This window comes from Bactrocera oleae, chromosome X (assembly GCF_042242935.1).
Source record: "Bactrocera oleae isolate idBacOlea1 chromosome X, idBacOlea1, whole genome shotgun sequence".
Lineage (NCBI taxonomy): Eukaryota > Metazoa > Arthropoda > Insecta > Diptera > Tephritidae > Bactrocera > Bactrocera oleae.
The window spans coordinates 21,477,808-21,501,570 of NC_091541.1; the positions used below are offsets into that span (position 1 = coordinate 21,477,808).

Sequence of the window (23,763 nt, forward strand, 5' to 3'; positions counted from 1 at the left end):
TTGGCATCCCTGACCATCCTGTAAAAATGGGTAAAATTATAACCCCGCCCACTCTCCACATAACGGTTTTGGTAAAAACTACATAAAGTGCAATAAATATATTATATAACTAAATGCGCCAGTGACGTAAAATTTTACAAACGAGAAAGTACAAAAGAATTTTATAGGAGCCGGAGTCAAATTTGGACGATGAAAGTGGCCCACATTTAGGTGGAAACCCTTATCTCTGGACCTGCTCTGCCGATTTCAACGAAATTCAATAGGTAATATTATTTACACATTCCTATAATATTTTATCGAAAATATCGGTTAATATGTGAGATATATGTAAATTATGTATAAGGTCTGTGTATATTATAGAAATTCGGAGATAATGCCTGTATGTCAAAAATTCTCTTAACCCTCATATATTCCTACTATAAAGATTTTCGAATTTCCCGTTGACTTTATACCGCATATATCGGTCAATACGTAAGTTATTTTAATGAATATGAAAGAAAATTTTTCTCCAATAATGGTATATTTGTAGGGCTACAAAGCTTGTTTTGTAACCGCGCAAATATTGAAAAAGCGAAAAATTTAAGCGAAGTTGCCGCAACGATAAAAATACAAAGGGCTGTGTGTGGTCAGCTATTAGACTAACTTTATTTGCAAAATTCTTCTCCTTAAATAATATTCTAAGCAATATTTCAATATCGCTAAATACATAGTTTCTTTTTGTATTAGGGCATATATACATAAGTATGTAAGTTACATACCTTTAACAGTTCATAAAAGGAGAATATCCCAAGTACATATTTTACGCTATTGCTCCTATGTATATAATGTAGTTATTAAAAAAACGAGATATGTATGTAAAAAATGGAAACGCAACATTGCAAAAGGCTGCTTACATATTAAGCTTAGTACATGTTAAATTGGACTAGCTAATAACAAATATTCATATAATTGCGTGGACGAAAACATAGCGGTAGCATAAGTGTACAAAGCAAGCGCAAGCAAGCAAAGTATGTAAATGCAAATAAAATTATTAACTGCATTGAATTAAATGACTTCTACTGCTTGCCCTTCAATATTAGGCAACTAAATAGAAAACAAGAAATAGCAAAAAATATATTAGAACATATGACCATAGAATTCAGTGGTTCTCAATCGGTGAGGTCAGGATTTTAAAACACCCGGTTGACTTTATCCCGCATATATTTGTGATGGTATGTAAAGTACCTTAATGAAACTCAGAGAACATTTTTAAGTAAAGTTTTGCCTACACTTGAACGTATGTATTTCAGCTTAGATCCTGGCAAGTTGCAAAAGTATGAAATATTCAGTTACACCTGAACTTAGCCCTTCCTTATGTTTAATTTATAGCTTGGCCAACACCTATAAATATTTCGCCGGCTTTGACCCTTGTGTTGAAATGAGCTAAGCCTCAGTAAATAAACACACCACACTCCGCAAAAAATTGGCCACCCTAATGTAACGCACCACACCTGAAAACACTCACAGACGCACCACACCACACTCAACTTTTGAGAACACTACACATGATGACACACCACACAGCAACTTAACAAAAAAGACGGGATCATCGCACACACATCATTCGAATATACACGTCAGTCAACACGGTTTCTGCTTGCTGTCTTTATTCGTTTTTCCGCCAACCACAATCCTGCGCGCTACATCTAATTCCTTTCGTCAACGCGCCTGAGCACCACATCGATCTCAGTTTGGCTCATCTTTGCGCCTAATCGGATTCAACGGCTTCAGTTTTCAACGTTCCGTGTTTTCGATCCGTATTTCTACGCGTACAGCGTTTGCAAAAGCATTATAAATATTTTATAATTAATTTAAACCTAAGCGTTAACAAATAAAAATTTATTAAGCTTATGTATACAAATTAAAGGGGCGTTTTTATTTACAATACTTAGTGAGAGTGTCTAAATATTCATGGTCCTTCGAGCCATAGTGAGCGGCACTATGGAGTAACAAAAAAAAAAAAACCTATAAAATCGAAAGAAAAAAAAACATGCAAACGAACAAAAAAAAATATATATAGATATACACATATATATATATAACAAGTGACAAAAAAGTGCTGTGGAGTGAACCGACATACTTACATATACAAAAACAAATTGTTAAAAAGTTAATTTAAAAAAAGGAAGAAGAAAGTGTGGAGTGACACAAACATATGTACAAGAGGTAAAAAACAACAATTATCAAAAAAAAAAAACAACGGGCGCGAAATAACACAAAATTTCACACGGGCGCGAATAGCAACATAACCACAACAAAAATACATACATAATTAAAAAAAACGGGCGCGAGTCAAAACTAACAAAAAAAACATAATCACCTCAAAAGGACACAACAACAACCACACCAGCCTAATCAACACAGCGAAGCAGAAACTGAGAGAGAGCCACAAGCGGAAAAAGCAACACACAAGTATACTATACACACATATGGTATACAATATTGGCCCCAAAACCCCTTGGCGGACCCCATAATGAGTCGTATCGTTTCCTATTCCTTTATTTTATCATGCATATATGTATGTAAAAATTACAGTTTTATATATAATATAATATATAGAACCTGTAATAACAAATACGTTCACCAAACTACAACAGTTCGGTAAAATATATATAATATATGTATATATTATTAACAAAAAAAATAATTCAATGCCTATTTATGCTTAGCTTCGTGTATTCAAATACATCATCAAGAAACAAAAAGCAAAAACCAATTCAAGTATATACTTGCAAATTTCTCCAGCAATACCCCTTGTGTTTAATAAAGCAATAAGCAGGATTGCATATAATAAGTAAGCAAAGGCAAAATAGCAAACCTAAAACAAGACAGAGAAACAAATAAAAAAAAAAAAACAAACATACATACATGCATATCGAAATAACGTTTATATATTACATCTCTATATATCGTTAAATATATATTTTTAATAAACATATATACATACAAAAATATATTTACAATGTGCATACGGTAAAATACCTGCACATTATTTACTTTGCTTTCGCGCTCTCTTCGTTGTGCGAACCTACATACATACACATTTATATACACAAACGGAAATTAATATATTTGTAACTTTATACCCTTCTTTGGGACTTTATAAAGTTATTTAATATCAATTTCCAAAAAAGAAACCATTATCATAAATTTCGAATATAATCATACGACATAGAATCTGCCTGTCTACCCTACGCTGGGTAATATTAAACTATACAAATTTTAAACATTCACTAAAAAGTGATTTTCAAATTGTGAATGAATAAACAAAGTGAAATAAAATTTCCTTAATTTTATTTTTTATTAAAACGTAAACAAAAAAAAAAAAACAAACTCTTAAAAAAAAAAAAAATATATAATATATATTATATATATATAGGTATATAAATACATAAAATATTCTTTTAAGAAGAACTAAAGTACATACGCATATGTACATCTCATCAAGCAAAACCTCTTGTTCTTGTTAAAACACAAGCAAGCAGGATTGCGAACCACACAAAAACGCATAGATCTCTCTAACGAGCTCTCAATTGCACACAAATAAAAATAATATTTAAATATACAAATATTAAAACATATACAATTATAGTTGTACATATTTTCAAAGTCCACATTGGCATACACCCCGCAATACCCCTTGTAACAAACAAGCAGGATTGCGTACATAAAAAACTAAAAGCACATTGATCTTTTCAACGAGCTCTCAATTGCATTAGAAAATATATACACATACGCACAAACAATCCGTGCATACTTATGTACAAAGTGTATTGATCTCTTTAACGAGCTCACATTTTCACGAGCACATAAATATATACTAACAAGTCCGTATATTAGGGTGTACCTAAATACACCAACATAAGGACATAAAAGTATTGTTAAATTAAAAGTGCGATTCTTAATAACTAAATTAAGAAAATTTAAATTACACTCACAACAAAATATTTAAAATAAAATACAAATTAAAAAATTTATTTCGCATTTAAATATTTATCTAGTCCAAAAAAAACTCGTATACAAGTATACTGTGAGAACTAAATGTCCAGAGGGAATTTAGCCCACACAACACATGAAGACGCACCCTGTTAAATAAAATCAACGCAACGAGTATTGGGCTGCAACGGGAAAATCACGCCACTTTTAGCAACACACGCCATCCTAAAGCAACATGTTGCGACACAACAGTTACATCACGCCACTTCTAGCAACACACGCCATCCTAAGGCAACATGTTGCCACACAACAGTTAAATCACGCCACGCAAGCGACACAGCGAGTATTGGTCTGCAACGGGAAAATCACGCCACTTCTAGCAACACACGCCATCCTAAGCATCATGTTGCGAACGGGCGAGCAAGCAACACACGGCTTGGGGGAAAGCAAGCAGGCCGATCAGCAGTCATTCAGGATCGGACTGCGAAGGCGAGCACAACGTTGGCCGGATGATCGACTCAGGACCGTGAAGACGAGCACAACGATTGGCGGGCTTGAAGGATAGGGCTGCGAAGGCGAGCACAACGGAGCTGAAACACGGAAGGTAAGTCACCCCGGGACGCACGCTGGCAGGGTAGTATACGCGATAGTATACCAATTATCCAACGGGAGCGCGGAAAGGTAAGTGACGTTTCGTGCGGTAAGAAGTGAATGTCTCGCAGTGAGTCGATCCTCTGGCAGGCATTTCACTCCTTAACGTGGGAAGGCCCGAAGTCACGCGTGAAGTGGGTAGTGAGTCGATCCTCTGACCTGCTCCACGTTTGGCATCGCGGCCGCTGTCACTGCCCTCCGTAATTCCGCGTGATAGTGACGCGCTAACGAGTTTCGAGAACCACTACCCTGTCGGAACGCCAGCAACGGGCGGCGCTCCTATAACGCAGTTCCAGAGATCGTGAAGGGAAACTGTCGGAACGCCAGCAACGGGCGGCGCTCCTAAAACGCAGTCCCAGAGAGTGTGGAAGTGGAAACTGTCGGAACGCCAGCAACGGGCGGCGCTCCTAAAACGCAGTTCCAGAGATTGTGGAAGTGGAAACTGTCGGAACGCCAGCAACGGGCGGCGCTCCTACAACGCAGTTCCAGAGATCGTGAAGGTAAAACTGTCGGAACGCCAGCAACGGGCGGCGCTCCTAAAACGCAGTTCCAGAGAGTGTAGTAATAATATACAATAAAGTACGTGTGGTAGTGTGCAATTCTAAATAAAGAGCGATTTGTAAAGAGCCCCATAGTTTACAAATTTATTGTAACGAACCCTGGACACGGCGAGTATACCTCAGCAAATCAGAAGAAGCAGGGGCAGAAGAAAAGCTTCGTTACAATACGTAAAAGAGTAATCGGTATTAATCATCATTTATTGCTGCGTTTAAATCAGTTTACACTGAGAAAATTTTAATTAACTTTGACACATATAGTAATAAATAACATAACAAAAATGGTTAATGGCGATAAAAATCAAATTACACCTGCAGAAGCTACACGCGCAAGACAGGTTACCACAAAGCAAATAAAAGGCAAAAATATTTGTGCCACCAAATTCATTTCTGAGAGTGACAGATTAACACGATACTGCACTCGATTTTCATCCTCACCGATTCAAGACATCTCTGAATCGTTATTGGAAATAAAAAAAAAACAAAATATTGACAATTTTTGGACTCGTCTCCAAACGGCTCATGACGTCATAGTAGATTATGACAATTCAGATCTACCACACGATTTTAAAGCATCGGCTTATGCACTATACGAAAACTGCTTAGACCAGTACGAAGAAACAAAAGCTATGATTTCTGATCAATTAAAGCTAATAAAAGCGACTGCACCTACTCCACATCCGAGAGTAGAGCCGCCACAAATTCTAAGTCAAGAGGCAAGTTCAGGCATCCATCTCGAGGTGCCCGCATGTGACACAGAAATATTTTATGGAGGTTATGAAGAATGGCCGTCCCTCCGGGACATGTTCACTGCCGTATACATCAACCATCCAAAATTATCAAAAGCGCAGAAATTGTATCACCTCCGATACAAAACAAAAGGTCAAGCAGGCGTCATAGTCAAACAGTTCGCACTAAATGACGACAATTTCATTTTGGCTCGGGAAGCTCTTAAATCAAGATTCGAAAACGAAAGAATATTGGTCGATAAACAAGTAACGACACTAATAAACTTGTCTAAAATTCAAAAAGAAACAAGTGAAGAATTTGTTAGACTACAATCCACTGTTTCTAATTGTTTGTCGGTTCTATCGACACAAAATATTCCCACAGACAGCTGGGACCCTAAACTGGTAAACATATGCACCGCCGCATTACCAAAAAAATCATTACTTTTATGGGAGCAATCGCTCTCATCACGAAAGAAATGCCCCACGTGGCAACAAATGAAAGACTTTCTTACTACCCAGTACGAAATCGCTGAAAGGGTAGACAAAAAGCTAATTAAAACAAAAATTGTACAACACGACCTAAAAAGAAGCTTCAATAGACCCCAAGCTAGTAGCAAAAACAAATTAAACAGAAGCTTGTATAAAACGCAATCGTTAACATCTGAACTGAACAATCATACGTCATGCGAACTATGCACGAGAGGGCATAAACTACAATCTTGCGAGATATTTAAAAAATTAAAAATTCACGAAATTTTATAAGATCAGATCAAAAAGATTATGTACAAATTGCTTGTCATATACTCATACTCATAAAAATTGTAAAAGCAAATTCAATTGCATCTACTGTCGAAAAGGACATCACACAATGCTTCATTACAGCCAATTTCCCATATCACCCCAAAAAAGCGCTTATACAAAAAGAACCACAGGTTTAGTTGTAACAACAACTCTTAAAAACCAAAATCCCGAACATTGCCAAAATACACCTTGCTCAAAGGCACAAAACACTCAAACGCTAAACAGCGAAATACAAAATAGGGTATTACTACCCACAGCAGTCATCTCCATCGAACATCGAGGAGAACTCTACAAACTTAAAGCCCTAATAGACCAAGGATCACAACGATCTTTCATAGCGTCTAGGGCACAAAATAGGCTACAACTGCCAACAAAACAATCAAATTGTAAAATTACGGGAATAGGCGGAAGAGTAGTCCAAAACTCAAATAAAATCTGCCCCATTACCCTAATTTCCCCCCAAGCGGATAAGCGAATTGTAGCAGAAGCTATAGTTCTACCGCAAGTTACTAACATGCTTCCAAGCTATCACATAAATAGCAAGCATTGGCAAAAGGTTTCACACCTAAAGCTAGCAGATGCCAACTGCAACGCCCCCGCTCAAATAGATATTCTAATAGGCAGCGACCTTACACCGCAAATAATACTTGAAGGTGTTGAAAAAATTTCAACCACCCTTCTAGCCCAAAACACTATATTTGGTTGGATTCTAAGTGGACTAGTTACAGAACCAGTTTCCACATCAACAACTCAAGTTGACGAACATTCCAAAGAATCGCTTAATTCACAATTAAGGAAATTTCGGGAGTTAGAAAAACGCCCCCTCATAACGACTCCAGAAGATCAGTATTGTGAAGACTTCTACAAAGCCACAACTACTCGATCAAATAATGGCCGGTACGTCATACAACTACCAATAAAGCCACAATTTTCCAACACTCTACATAATGGTACAAAAAACAAAGTCAGTGTTTCCTTTGCCAATGTTCGAAACACCAATATATGTAATCCAAACATATCACCCAAATATAATATACCTATTCCAAAAGATAATTTTTTGTACACCAATTTCCTTAAATTTAAAAAGGACAGTACAACAAAAATACAATTGTGGCAAAATTTCGACTCCGCAGGATGACTTTCGCCAATAATGATAAAAGTACTGATTAAAAAATTATGGCTAGACGGAACCAACTGGGACGAACTAGCGAAACATATTCGCTTAGAAAACTGATCCCCCTTTACACACAATTTTACCGCAATTTTGCAGCTACAAATACCATGTTGAGCGAACTATTCCCAAATTACCAACGCAAACCAGATTGCTTCTGCGACGCCTCAGAAAATCCATACTGCGCACCAATTCAAATTGAGCTATGTGGTAATGCCAAATAAGTACTGTGTATACTACCACACGCATTTCAACATGGCAAAATATAAATTATCTCGATACTCCGATTAGGAAATTATTCTAGCCTGATTGGAAAAAACACTCTATGCTTAGAAAACATGTATCCAATTGCACGTACACTCGTCCATGAGCGACACAATACACATAATTGGATGATACTCACATCCTTGAGCGATTGACTGTTCCCCCGGGCACTCAGAATAATTACCCACATTCTCAAATACAATTCAACACTAAAGTTTAGGGATTACCATACTCCCAATGCGATACAGTGCCTCATCTTACAAAGAACAAAGGTCGCACTTATCCCATCTATCTAAGCGCTCATCACATGCGTAGTTTATGGCAAACACTTTTAAAAGTTGCAAATCACACTTCAAAAAAGTGGGTAAAAATCATAAATCTTACTCTCGCAAGATCCCTCTTCAAATGTTTTCGAAGGAGCACCCATTCTGGCCATATCTGAGCCAGGTGTTGAGTCGCTATCCTTACTTAGTCATAATAAATAAATGGTAAATAACCACCAATAAAAATTATAAACACAAAAACTCATGTACTATTACCATTGTATAATAACAAGTCGTCAAAATAGTGAATCAATAAACACGCAAAATAAATTTGCTTACATTAAGCATTAATACCTATCTATACCTATAAAATTCTTTGTCTGTCTGTCTGTCTGTTCCGCGTAATCTCCGAAACGGCTGAACCGATTTTAATGAAATTTTTTTGGAAGTTTTTGGGAGTAACATAGGATATATTTTATGTAAATAAACGCAGTTTGCTTTTTTAGTTGAGTTACAGCGATTACAAGATGATCGTATACGACATGCAAATACACGAAATCAAGAGTCAGATGAATCAAGAGAACATCGACTACAAGATGATCGTATACGACATGCAAATACACGAAATCAAGAGTCAGATGAATCAAGAGAACATCGACTACAAGATGATCGTATACGACATGCAAATACACGAAATCAAGAGTCAGATGAATCAAGAGAACATTTGATAACGGGATCTATTCAACGGATTTAAGTTTTTTCAACGCAGTTTGCTTTTTTAGTTGAGTTACCAAACGATGAGACGTGAACTAAAACATATAATTATTGTTTAATAACGAAATATATTGATATGGACAAATAGTATTTTCCTCAGGTTAAGTTCAAATGTAAGTAACGCTTTTGTAGTCACCGAAAACATTTTCCGTAAAAAAAAAACCAAATTCATTCAATAGAGTCGATATTCAATTCTTTCTAAGAAATTATATTGTTATAATCTATACCTATAAAATTCTTTGTCTGTCTGTTCACAGAAAACTATCCGCCTAAGCGGCTTCCTATAGATACTTATTCAAATTTGAATCAATAAAATTAAAAAATAACGCACATAAATTTGTGAATCTTTCGAAGAACACTAATAAAGCAAGAAAAATACAATCCATTCGAGCTACTGAGTCTGAAGCGGTCAGATGTCAACGATTAGAAGAAGATCGCAAACGACATGCAATAACTCGAATGCAAGAATCACATGAATTTAAAAAACAGCGATTACACGACGATCGTATACGACATGCAAATACACGAAATCAAGAGTCGGATGAATCAAGAGAAGATCGACTACAAGACGATCGTATACGACATGCAAATACACGAAATCAAGAGTCAGATCAATCTAGATCACGACGCCTTAGAAATGATCAAATAAGAAAAACTACTGGACGTAATAGTCTATGGCAAGGTAAATATAATAGCGGATTTGAATATGATCCCAATGTAAGTTATTCCACTGAAGCAGAAATTGGTTCAATGACTGACGTGTGCAAGTATTGTAAAGCTTTGAAATGGAAAGAAGAATCAACTGGTATTTGTTGTTCTGGAGGAAAAGTACGTCTAGATCCAATTGAGCAGCCACCTGAACCACTTCAATCATTATTGTGCCGTGATCACATATATTCGCAGCATTTTCTTAACAACATTCGACGTTATAATTCTGCCTTCCAAATGACATCATTTGGTGCAAAAGAAGTAAATGAAGGGAATTTTATGCCAACGTTTAAAGTGCAAGGACAAGTGTATCACTTAATCGGTTCCCTTCTCCCAAAGAATAATCAGCGAGAATCATTCTTACAAATATATTTTCTGAGTGATTATAAGCAGCAAAGGGATACGAGATTACATCATTTTCCAGTTCTGAATGCTTCGTTGCTAGAGTGCTTACAGTCAATGCTTGATGAAACGAATCCTTACGTCCGTGATTTTAAAACGGCGCTTCAGTTATTACCAACTGACTCAAATGAATGTAATTACAAAATTGTTATAAATGCGGATCATCGTCCATCAACAGAGCATAGAGGTCGCCATAATGAACCAGCAACAAACGAAGTGTCTATACTCTTGGTAGATCAACAATGTGATAAACGAGATATTATACTTCATAGAAAAAATGACAGTTTGCAAAGAATTGCAGAAACACATAGATCATATGATGCATTACAATATCCGCTCATGTTTGTTCGTGGTGAGGACGGATACCATATCACAATTAATCAAGTTAATCCCAATACAGGTAGAACAGTTTTCAATAAAAAAGTTTCCGCACTACAATATTATTGCTACCGATTAATGATTCGTAAAAACGAATACAATCATTTACATCAGTACAAACAATTATTTAATCAATACATAGTAGATGTATATGCAAAAATTGAAACAGAAAGACTATTGTATTTTCGATGTAATCAGAAAAAACTCAGAGTCGAAAATTATATTCACCTACGAGATGCTTTGAATCAAAATGAAGATGCGGATAACTTAGGACGGTTGGTTATTTTGCCCTCATCTTTCACGGGAGGTCCTCGGTATATGCATGAACGTACATAAGATGCATTCTGTTATGTTAGAAAGTATGGAAGGCCTGATCTATTTATAACTTTTACAACAAATCCTAAATGGGATGAAATCACCCGTGAATTATTCACGGGACAATTAGCTTCCGATCGTCATGACATAGTGTCGAGAGTTTTTAAACAAAAATTGAAACGAATGATAGATCTTTTAGTTAAAGGAAAAATTTTTGGTTCTGTCCGCTGTTATATGTACAGTGTTGAATGGCAAAAACGTGGATTACCACATGCTCATATTTTAATATGGTTAGAAATAAAAATTACAGCAGAACAAATTGATGATGTTATTTCTGTAGAATTGCCAGATAAAGAAGATGATCCCGAATTATTTGAAATTGTAAAAACGCATATGGTGCATGGTCCATGTGGTGCTCATAATCCACAGTATCCATGTATGAAAAATGGTATCTGTAGTAAGAAGTTTCCAAAGACGTTTACAACAGAAACTGTCACAGGTGAAGATTGATACCCATTTTATAGACGTCGATCACCTAAAAATGACGGCAGACAAGCATCAATTCAGTCACGGACGAAGACTTTTAATATCGACAATCGGTGGATTGTTCCTTTTTCACCAGTATTATTACGAGTATTTAAGGCACATATCAATGTCGAACTTTGCAATAGTGTCAAGTCTATAAAGTATATATGCAAATACGTCAATAAAGGTTCAGACTTAGCTATATTCAGTGTACAAAATGATAAAGATGAAATAACTTCATATCAAAATGGAAGATACATTAGTACTTCTGAAGCAGTATGGCGTATGCTATCGTTTTCTATTCATGAACGCTTTCCACCAGTTACACACTTAGATGTACATTTGGAAAATGGTCAAAGAGTTTACTTTGATCCAAGTAATATCCAAGAAGCAATGGACAATCCAAAAAATACAACATTGATGGCATTTTTCAAGTTATGTCAGAGCGACGAATTCGCAACTACCTTACTTTATGAAGAGCTACCAGCTTACTATACATTTAACAAGAACAATGGAACGTTTCAACGGCGACGCCGTGGTACTCCTGTCAATAATTATCCTGGTATTTTTCATAAGCATACTCTTGGAAGAGTTTATACAGTACACCCAAACAATCAAGAATGCTATTATCTACGAATGTTATTGTATATTGTCAGAGGTCCAACTTCATTTGAAAAATTAAGAAGAGTAAACGGTATCGTATATCCAACATATCAAGCAGCATGTTTAGCTCTTGGTTTATTAGAAAATGATAATCACTGGCACGATACATTAGCAGATGCCACGATAAGCAGCAGTGCGTCTAAGCTGCGCGAATTATTCGCTATCATATTGGTTTTTTGCAATACTTCTTATCCACTAGAATTATGGAATAAGTTCAAAAGTCACTTTATAGATGATTTTAGAAGAAATCTTGAACGTCAATACCCAGATGCTGATATAAATTCTTATATTGATGATATAACTAATCGTGCACTTCTTGCATTACAAAACGTAGTACTGTCAATAGGTGGAAACACCATTGATCATTATGGTTTACCATCTCCATATTTAGTTGACGAATCTATTAATACATTAAATAGAGAATATATTGAGCAAACTAATTTCAATCCAATTGAACTTCAACATACGATAAATAATAATGAACCAAAATTAAATAATGAACAAAATCAAATCTATCAACTTATTATCGAAAAAGTAAATACAAATGATGGAGGTGTATATTTTTTAGATGCTCCAGGTGGTACTGGTAAAACATTTTTGATTAACCTTATATTAGCAAAAATACGCTCAGAGAAGAAAATTGCTATAGCGGTAGCATCATCAGGAATAGCTGCAACTCTTCTTCCCGGAGGGAAAACAGCCCATTCTATGTTCAAGATTCCTATAGAAGTTATCCAAAATCCAGTCTGTGGTATATCAAAAAATAGTTATAAAGCCAAAGTTTTACAAGATTGTGTTTTTGTTGTGTGGGATGAATGCACTATGGCCAACAAAGTATCTATTGAAGCAGTGAATAGAACAATGAAAGACTTAAGAAATAATAATAAATTATTTGGTGGAGTAGTATTTTTATTTGCAGGAGATTTTAGACAAACATTACCTGTTATAGCTAAAGGCACACGAGCAGATGAGGTTAATGCATGTTTGAAACGTTCAGTACTATGGAATAATATCGAGAAGCTTCATCTAAAAGAAAATATGAGAGCACAATCCAGTGGCGCAGAATTTTGTAAAATTCTCCTAGATATTGGCGAAGGAAAATATCCAGAAATAAATTCTAACCACGCCATTGAAATCCCATCTGCTCTCTGTCATGTCGTTGCCGATACTCAAACTTTAATATCAGATATTTATGACGATATTCACAATCTAATCTCCAAAGAAGATTCGTGGTTGTGCGAGAGATCTATATTAGCACCAAGAAATGATCGAGTATCGTTACTTAATACGCTTATAATGGAAAAGATTCCTGGCAATTCAACAACATATTTATCTATAAACACAATATGTCAATCAGAACAAGCCGTGCATTACTCGGTAGAATTTTTAAATAGCATAAACGCACCTGGTCTTCCACAACATCAAATAGATTTGAAAATTGGTATTCCTATTATGCTACTGCGAAATTTAAATCCACCAAAACTCTGCAATGGAACGAGATTACGAGTAATTTCTCTACAAAAAAATATCATCGAAGCAGTAGTTATGACTGGTTATGGTAAAGGCGAAACAGTATTTATACCTAGAATACCTATCATTCCATCAAATTATCCATTTCAATTCAAAAGATTACAATTTCCAATTAATGTTAGCTTTGCAATGACAATTAATAAATCGCAAGGTCAAACTTTAAAGAAAACTGGTATTGATTTGAGTCAAGGATGCTTTAGTCATGGACAATTATATGTTGCATGTTCACGTGTAAGTGAAGCCTCAAATATTGTTATGTTAACAAATGATAACTGTACACCTAATATTGTTTATAAGGAGGCATTATAATAAGTTTATTATAATCATTTTTGAAGTTTTTATAAGTTTATAAATATATATATCCTATCTATTTGTTTTTATTTTTATTGTTTTTATGTTTTTATTTAAATAGCATATAGATTTAATTGAAAGTGAAAAAATTTATATTTTATTTTGTAAATTGTATAGATTATTTGTTGTGTAATTAAAAAAATTATATGAGCTATAAAAAAACCATTTTTTTAACTTTTTTAAAAACAATACGTATCTCTAAAAAACACGTTTTAACTTATACTTAATTGTTTAATTTATTCATAATAAAAAACAAAATGCGTACCATTGATGAATACACATAGAATTTTTCTTTATTATTACAAGGTAGTACATATCGTTAATTGTTCATTTAAACTATTAAATCATAATTTATTCATAAAAATTGGATAGTTCTAACTCGGACAAAGTCGCGGGTTTCAGCTATAGGTAATAGTTTTACGAACGATTATGCATCATTTGTATTGAAATTGACACGTACTAAATATGAATGTCACGAATTTTGGAGAGATTATTCAAGGATTTGCAACAACGCAGACGAAGTCGCGGGTATCAGCTAGTGGTACTTTAAAATTGATTTAAACCAAAATCTTACACTTAATATTCTGCGCCCTCGGCTACTCTACCAGCAGCATGCCGAAATACTTCCAACATTTACAGCCAATATGGGTAATACTAGGCAAAATATTTTCCAGGGGGCCCAGGATGTTTAAATGAGCTAAGCCTCAGTAAATAAACACACCACACTCCGCAAAAAATTGGCGCACCCTAATGTAACGCACCACACCTGAAAACACTCACAGACGCACCACACCACACTCAACTTTTGAGAACACTACACATGATGACACACCACACAGCAACTTAACAAAAAGGACGGGATCATCGCACACACATCATTCGAATATACACGTCAGTCAACACGGTTTCTGCTTGCTGTCTTTATTCGTTTTTCCGCCAACCACAATCCTGCGCGCTACATCTAATTCCTTTCGTCAACGCGCCTGAGCACCACATCGATCTCAGTTTGGCTCATCTTTGCGCCTAATCGGATTCAACGGCTTCAGTTTTCAACGTTCCGTGTTTTCGATCCGTATTTCTACGCGTACAGCGTTTGCAAAAGCATTATAAATATTTTATAATTAATTTAAACCTAAGCGTTAACAAATAAAAATTTATTAAGCTTATGTATACAAATTAAAGGGGCGTTTTTGTTTACAATACTTAGTGAGAGTGTCTAAGTATTCACCTTGCAAGTTGCAAAAGTATAAAATTTCCGTTACACCCGAACTTAGGCCTTCCCTGCTTTTTTAAACTATATATATTTTATTTACAGTTGAAATAAGTGGTTTCTTGAGTAGTACGCGACTGTGCATATTGGTACACCTTAGCATCAATCTCAATAGACACCTTGATTTATAGTGTTGTCTTGAGTTTTCATATTTGTTAATTTTTGGTGCTGATGGGGGTTTTTGCGGTTTTCTTGTAATAGTTATTTTGCGTTCTCCTTCTCTGTCAAAAACTTTGGCCGACCACTGCCAGTGCCGTGGGCTTAATTACATTTTCTATCGTTTGTCAACATCGGTTAAACATACCATAACAATATTTTTTCTCGTTTTTCCTTCATTGTGAGGGTGCAAGATAATTATGTTTTCAGCTGTTCCTTATTTTCACGCTTATTGGATATCCTCAGTAAGATAGTAACAAACGAAATGAAATATATTGTGGCTAGACAAGAATTACTAGTGACCACCCGTTCAGCGAAAAGTATATAACGAATTCTCAAAAAAGCCAAAAAAAAGTTTTTTTTGGTCACTAAATAACGGTTATATAAAATATCACTTTTGTTCAACAAGGGTAGAGTAATAAGTAAACACATGAAAATTAGTTTTATTCAGCCTCTCATTGTTCAAAAAATGTTCAATTTATACATGCAAGATGTTGTGCAAAATATTTATGTAAGCGATGCTAAATGACTATTAGCAATATTTTAAGTAATAGATCAGTAATATCTAATTATTAATTAGTAAAAGGAATATTCAAATCAATTTCCCGATATAATCCATCATTACAACATTCAGTTACATTTAGGCAAGCTTTGTCTTATGTCGTATTTCAATAATCTTACAAAATACGACACTTGTGCGCACCCCTTAATTGTTGTATGTCATATTGTGTAATATTTCTACACTTCACCAGCTGGTAGTGAAAAATTAAGTTAAAATGGTGGCGTTTTGGTTTTTACTTTTCTTTAACTTAATTTACTGGAATATCGTTGTTTCCTTCCATATTATTAAAGAAAGGTATGAAATTAGTTAATTTATTAATTTTAGATACTTAAACGTCAACAACAAAAAAAAAAATAATGATATACAGCTGATAGCACACTCAAAAAACATACCTCGCCATTTCGTATTTGTCGTATTTCAATTTTGCATGGGAAACAACAACAGTGTTGATATGACAGTCATAAAAAAATAAGACAATATGACGATATGACATCTTGTGAATACCCTAATAGTTGTTAGATAGAGTTATTAAACATAGTTCATTTGAAAAGCAATTGTTTGTTAGCTTTCAGGATATAAGAGTACCGCAAAATTAAACATACCATTAGTTATAAAAATAAATAAATTAGAGGTAATAAGAACAAGATAAACTTCAAAAAATTAGTCCACTGCTAGTCGTGCTTCTTGCCTAATGAGCTACATTTCTTATGCAAATACATTTAACCTGAACCAACTATGAAACAATAGAAAAAAGGTATACATAAACCACAAGTTGACCTTAAACCTAACGGAGATTTTTACAATTTTATATAATATAAACATGAATTGATCCTAACTGGCTAACTAACGATTTAATTGAATTCTCGACAACCAAGTGGAGTTCAACGATTATAAAGTACCTTGATTTGCAGACTATAGATATGGCTTATATAGCTCGCTGCTAAGTATAATTTAATACTCAATGTCATTCGCAACAGAAATACAGTTAGTACCGGTTAGTATTATAGGATGTACTTACATTTCTTCGATTATAGTTATATTCTGCTGCGGTGAAATCTGATCATAAGCCGAGCTTATGTAAATTGGCACATATAGGGATGTAGGCCTCGGCATATTCATGGATTGAACTTATTAGATATGTTAATCTGCAAAGAACACAAGCTGTAAAGTAAGGTATGACTCAATGTGCTTGATAATAATAAAGGTAGTGAAGATTAAGGTTCTGTTTTTTGTTAATAGTAAAATATTACATAGATCACATTGATATATTTATCTATGGGTGTCGTACAGTTACTTACAGAGATGGGTTTTCCCGATTTTAAGTAATAAACAGTATATATTCCCACATCAAAACTTCAATATCAAAGAATTTCGCGATATAATTCTATCAATCCAAACACTCGTAATTATAATTGACGATTTCAATTTTTGGGCTCTACATGTACTCAGCATAGAGGCAAAATGATAGAAGACATTATATTTACGGAAAAGGTGCCCTCTTTAACCGATGGCTTTACTACGCTTTTCATTATTTATTTACTAATTGGTAACATAAGCATAAAAATTATGTGGAACCCGCTGGCATTACAAGAAATGAATAGGCCGATCAGAATGCTAAGCTGGCTTCAAAACAGCCCTTGATTGCTTTCGACTATATCGAAAAAAGGATACAATCCGTTTAATCGCTTCACAGCGAAAAATCATCAAAGATAATGTTTGGAAAAATTTGCAAAGCCACTATGCTATCTGCAATTAGGATGGGCAAAAAACTGTTAACCATCCTCAGGTCGTTGCCATGACATGTTATTACTGCTTTTGTTCGCCTTCGCCTAGGCTATACATCAATAGCACATTCTCATTTATTAAATAGATACTGAATACAACCTTTTCCAAATTCCAACTCGCGACCTTATCGCTAATCCAACTACTAGATGAATGTCCTTACTTCAACTCAGCAAGAACCATTAATTTTCAGAACTATAAGACTTTTGATCTGTTAAAAATAACACCTATTGTAAATATTACTAAGATTTGTGAATTTTTATCTCGTACAAAGTAAAAAGCATTTATTAAAGTTAGTCTTTCCTTTTCTAAATCTATTTAGAACATTAACTTTTTATACTCTCACAACATGTTGCTACATAGTATAATAGTTTTGTTCGCCTAACAGTTGTTTGTATCACCTGAAACTAATCGAAATAAATATGGAGTTTTATGTATTGTATAATCTGAGTGATTGTCTGTTCGTCCTTCTGCCCCTGCGAGCAATAACTTGAGTAAAAATTAAGATATACATATGTTCCTTGGCACTCAAGGGAGATTGCCATTGCAGATGGGCGTAATAGGCCCACACGTACAACTGTAAGTTGATACAGGGAATTGAAGTAGCGAGAGACACATGTGGGTTAAGAATTGTTCAACAGTGGGCGTGGCCCCGCCCCTAAATGGTTTAATGTTCGTATCTTCCAACGCGGTAAAGCTAATTCAACCAAACTTGCTGAAAAGAACTCTCTTTCTTCATACACTGTGAAAATGGGTAAAATCATATGATTACCACGCTCACTCCCCATTTAACGGCTATGTTGTAAACTACTAAAAGTGCAGGAAATCGATAACTAAATTCGCTAAAAGCAATAAATTTCACATGCAAGATGGTAGAGATGGCCTTTATAGGTTCAGGTGTAAAAATTGGGTAAAAGCCGTGGCGCCCACCTTTAGGAGATGCCTATATCACAGGAACAACGTATTTGACCAATTTCAACCAAATTTTGTGAGACAATCACATGGTTTCAACCAAATAAATGTCCTCAAGGTTATTCATTACGCCCAAAAATTGTCGAAATTGGACTATAACTTTTCAAGGACCCAGATACCAAATAAGTGGATCCCATATGCATGCTCTTATACCTAATATGAATATTTTCAAACTTCCCGAACTTCCTTACTTGTTATTGCATATAAACAAAAATTTATTATTTAAGACTCTTATAATTAAAGCCATGGGCTGAAAAAGCTAGTGCTTCTTTCGGATGCAGCCGAATTAAATTTCGGGCTGTGTTTCAACATTTTATACTCTAGCAAATTGCAAGGGCAATACCGGGGAAATTCTTTCAGGTTACTACATTTTTTTGCGTTTAATCAATCTAATTTACTGGAATGAGATCTTTGTGATATATGAATTTTACCAGCAGATGCTAACTTTAATATATTGGAAAAGGTCAACCAGAGCAAAGGAAATCATTATATCGTCCCCTTTTTGCGAAATGATCGTATGTGCCAATTTTTATGAAATTGAGACTAAATTGAGAGTAAAGTATTATAACGATATTCTTTGTAGTAGGGAAGATATGATCGTATGTGCCAATTTTTATGAAATTGAGACTAAATTGAGAGTAAAGTATTATAACGATATTCTTTGTAGTAGGGAAGATATGAAGAGTTACAATTTAGCGTGTGTAATTTTCTTTGGCAGCAATATTATCGTATGTGCCATACAAAATTATGCTCACTATGATGAAATATTTACATATGTGTAATGTATAAAGGAATGAACATATTAATATTATTGTGCTGTGTTCTACAAACATACGTCCCATAATTTACAGTTTGATTCTGAGTATTATCGAACTGTATATTTTTGCATGTTCTTATTGTTTTTCTACCATTTTATACAAAAAAAAAATGTTGCTTTTTGCTTCCGAGTCATAGCATGATTCCCGTAGATTCGGTACATAGTACATTTGAATCACTTGTGCGCAATGGAACCATTTGGCCTCCAAGTGAATGGTCCACAATTATACGCAGTGCCCGCACCAATCCATCGGGAAACTGCTATGTGGAAATGAATCATAAAGGTTTTCAAATTTGGAAGAAATTCACAGAGCTATAAATTCCAAAAAACATTAAATTAAACTTAAAAAGCTTCGAATTGCTACAAGTGAAAAAACAACTTTTTTTAATTTTTCTAATATATGAATATTTCGATAAAAAATTGTTACATTTTAACAAAAAAGTTTAATGACCTTAAAAATCTTTGCATTAAAAAAAATATTTCAAATAAATATCATGTGGAGTGCCTAAAATTAAAACATTCAACACTTATAAAAGATGTTTTAAATGAATCCAATAGAGAATAATTCTTAAATTTAACATTATCGCATTTCAAACTGACCGAAGTATTGCGCATAAAATCTGCTACTACAAGTATAACGGAATGGAAATTTATGGACCGATCTCACACATTTTTGGCATTAAACGATAATTTATCCGAAATTATACGTTTACTTAATTTTGCTAAACATTTTATATATCACCGACATATCCCTTGTTTCCTTCCATATTATTAAAGAAAGGTATGAAATTAGTTAATTTATTAATTTTAGATACTTAAACGTCAACAACAAAAAAAAAAATAATGATATACAGCTGATAGCACACTCAAAAAACATACCTCGCCATTTCGTATTTGTCGTATTTCAATTTTGCATGGGAAACAACAACAGTGTTGATATGACAGTCATAAAAAAATAAGACAATATGACGATATGACATTTTGTGAATACCCTAATAGTTGTTAGATAGAGTTATTAAACATAGTTCATTTGAAAAGCAATTGTTTGTTAGCTTTCAGGATATAAGAGTACCGCAAAATTAAACATACCATTAGTTATAAAAATAAATAAATTAGAGTTGATAAGAACAAGATAAACTTCAAAAAATTAGTCCACTGCTAGTCGTGCTTCTTGCCTAATGAGCTACATTTCTTATGCAAATACATTTAACCTGAACCAACTATGAAACAATAGAAAAAAGGTATACATAAACCACAAGTTGACCTTAAACCTAACGGAGATTTTAACAACTAACGATTTAATTGAATTCTCGACAACCAAGTGGAGTTCAACGATTATAAAGTACCTTGATTTGCAGACTATAGATATGGCTTATATAGCTCGCTGCTAAGTATAATTTAATACTCAATGTCATTCGCAACAGAAATACAGTTAGTACCGGTTAGTATTATAGGATGTACTTACATTTCTTCGATTATAGTTATATTCTGCTGCGGTGAAATCTGATCATAAGCCGAGCTTATGTAAATTGGCACATATAGGGATGTAGGCCTCGGCATATTCATGGATTGAACTTATTAGATATGTTAATCTGCAAAGAACACAAGCTGTAAAGTAAGGTATGACTCAATGTGCTTGCTGCTTCACAGCGAAAAATCATCAAAGATAATGTTTGGAAAAATTTGCAAAGCCACTATGCTATCTGCAATTAGGATGGGCAAAAAACTGTTAACCATCCTCAGGTCGTTGCCATGACATGTTATTACTGCTTTTGTTCGCCTTCGCCTAGGCTATACATCAATAGCACATTCTCATTTATTAAATAGATACTGAATACAACCTTTTCCAAATTCCAACTCGCGACCTTATCGCTAATCCAACTACTAGATGAATGTCCTTACTTCAACTCAGCAAGAACCATTAATTTTCAGAACTATAAGACTTTTGATCTGTTAAAAATAACACCTATTGTAAATATTACTAAGATTTGTGAATTTTTATCTCGTACAAAGTAAAAAGCATTTATTAAAGTTAGTCTTTCCTTTTCTAAATCTATTTAGAACATTAACTTTTTATACTCTCACAACATGTTGCTACATAGTATACCTATAATATAAAAATGAATCGCAAAATGTGTTGGTAAGCGCATAACTCAACAACGCCTGGACCAATTTAGCTAAATATTTTTTTTAAATTTTCGTTGAAGTTCAAGGATGGTTTTTACGGCGATAAAAATTAGAATTATTGCTGGAAAAACCCTAAAAATAGCCCTTTTCTTTTTCCCATACAAATGATTTGTAACTAAAACGTAGTCAATTTGAGCTTTATTGCTATGGTATAAAGTTCATATTAAATTACAAGCACTCACTGTTGTCTAAGCAATGTAGGTGTGTTCCTAACGTCAAAGATCATATCTATCAAAACAATGTGCGTGTGTGCGTTGGAGCTCAGAATATATAGTTGGAGGAGTTTAATGTGGCGTTCCGAAACTCGCGGACCAACAGTGTTTTATTATTTTTAATATCCAAATTTTAAGTACGGCTTAAAAGGATTTGACTTCAAGTCATATAAAATTTAAAAAGAAAAAAGTTGTCTGTTACCTAATCTACTGAGTTTGCTTTTGACGACTGATACACGAAAAAAATTCGTATATAGTTTTTTGTGCAGAGTGTTTACTTAGTTAGTGTTTGTTTAGTTCGTGATTAGTGAAAAAATAATTTATATTTGATATGCCTCCTATAAGACGAAGCAATTTAGGTAGAAGAACCAGAAATGCTACAAACCAAGCTAATTACCGATCTAATCGTACTGCACAAGAACGTGACGACGGAAATGAACGTGAAAGAATTCGGATATCACAAACGCGTGAAGCGCGAGCGCGACATTCAACTAATAATCGCGCAAGTTTGAATCGAGCTGCTTTCAGTTACGATGTGTCAATTGACTACAGTAACTACCAATGTGTTGTTATTGGTTCTATGAACTCGGTTTGCTCACACTGTAAGGCATTAAAATACAAAAACGAAGCCAATGGATTGTGTTGCGCAAATGGTAAAGTGAAATTGATACCATTGGATCCACCACCAGAACCATTGTACTCATTGGTTTCAGGAATAGGAACAGATTCTATACACTTTTTGACACATATCCAACAATATAACAATTGCTTTCAAATGACTTCATTTGGGGCAACAAATGTAGTTCGGGAAAATTTTATGCCAACTTTCAAGGTATGTATTATAGCAGTTACTCATAATTATTTTAGCGAACAAAATTTTTTGGCACCAAAGTTAAGATGTGTCACTAATCTTCAATTTCTTAATCACTTATATATCACTTAGTCATCATATTATATGGGGATTTAGTTTCAGTGACACTTTTATTATATTTTATATTTAATAGATATTAGTTAAAACTAAATATATACATCCAATCCATTAATTTATACCACACCATAATATTTTTTTTTTATTTACAGATACAAGGGCAAATATATCACAGAGCAGGTTCACTGTTACCAGTGTCAGATAACGACAACAAATTCCTGCAAATTTATTTTATGGGCAATTCACCACAAGAAATTGATCTGCGTTGTGCACATAACAATTTAGTAAAGAGGTCTATTGTAGAACAATTACAAACTTTATTTCATCAACACAATCAATTGATTATATTGTTTAAAACTGCCTTGGATCTGATGCCATCCGATAATCACAAAATTGTAATCAGAGCTGATAAAACACCTGCAGGTCAACATACAAGACGTTTTAATGCACCAACTATTGATGAAGTTGCTATCGTTGTAGTTGGAGAAAACTTGGAATCCCGTGATATTGTTTTACATCGTCGGAATGATCAATTACAACGTATAAAGGAAACACACCGCTCATATGATGCACTGCAATATCCCATTATATTTTGGCAAGGTGAAGATGGCTACGATTTCTCAATAAAAATGATAAATCCCATTACAGGTAACTAAAATATCTCAGTCATTATATTATGTATTTTGAATGTTATTAAAATAAAATCTATTTACAGGTTCTGAAACCAACAAAAAAGTCAGTTCAATGAACTATTATTCATACCGCCTAATGATTCGGGAAAATGAAGATAATCACATATTGAAATGTCGGCGATTATA

The 23,763-nt window shown here is 34.3% G+C and overlaps 1 protein-coding gene across 1 annotated transcript; it reads left to right on the forward strand.

The window, feature by feature from the left end:
* Positions 1-9,646: 9,646 nt before the first annotated feature.
* LOC138858103 (uncharacterized) lies at positions 9,647-11,500 on the forward strand. Its single transcript, XM_070112568.1, has 2 exons — positions 9,647-10,697; positions 11,301-11,500. Exons 1-2 carry the CDS (start codon positions 9,647-9,649, stop codon positions 11,498-11,500), a joined length of 1,251 nt encoding a protein of 416 aa, XP_069968669.1.
* The last annotated feature ends 12,263 nt before the right edge of the window (positions 11,501-23,763 follow it).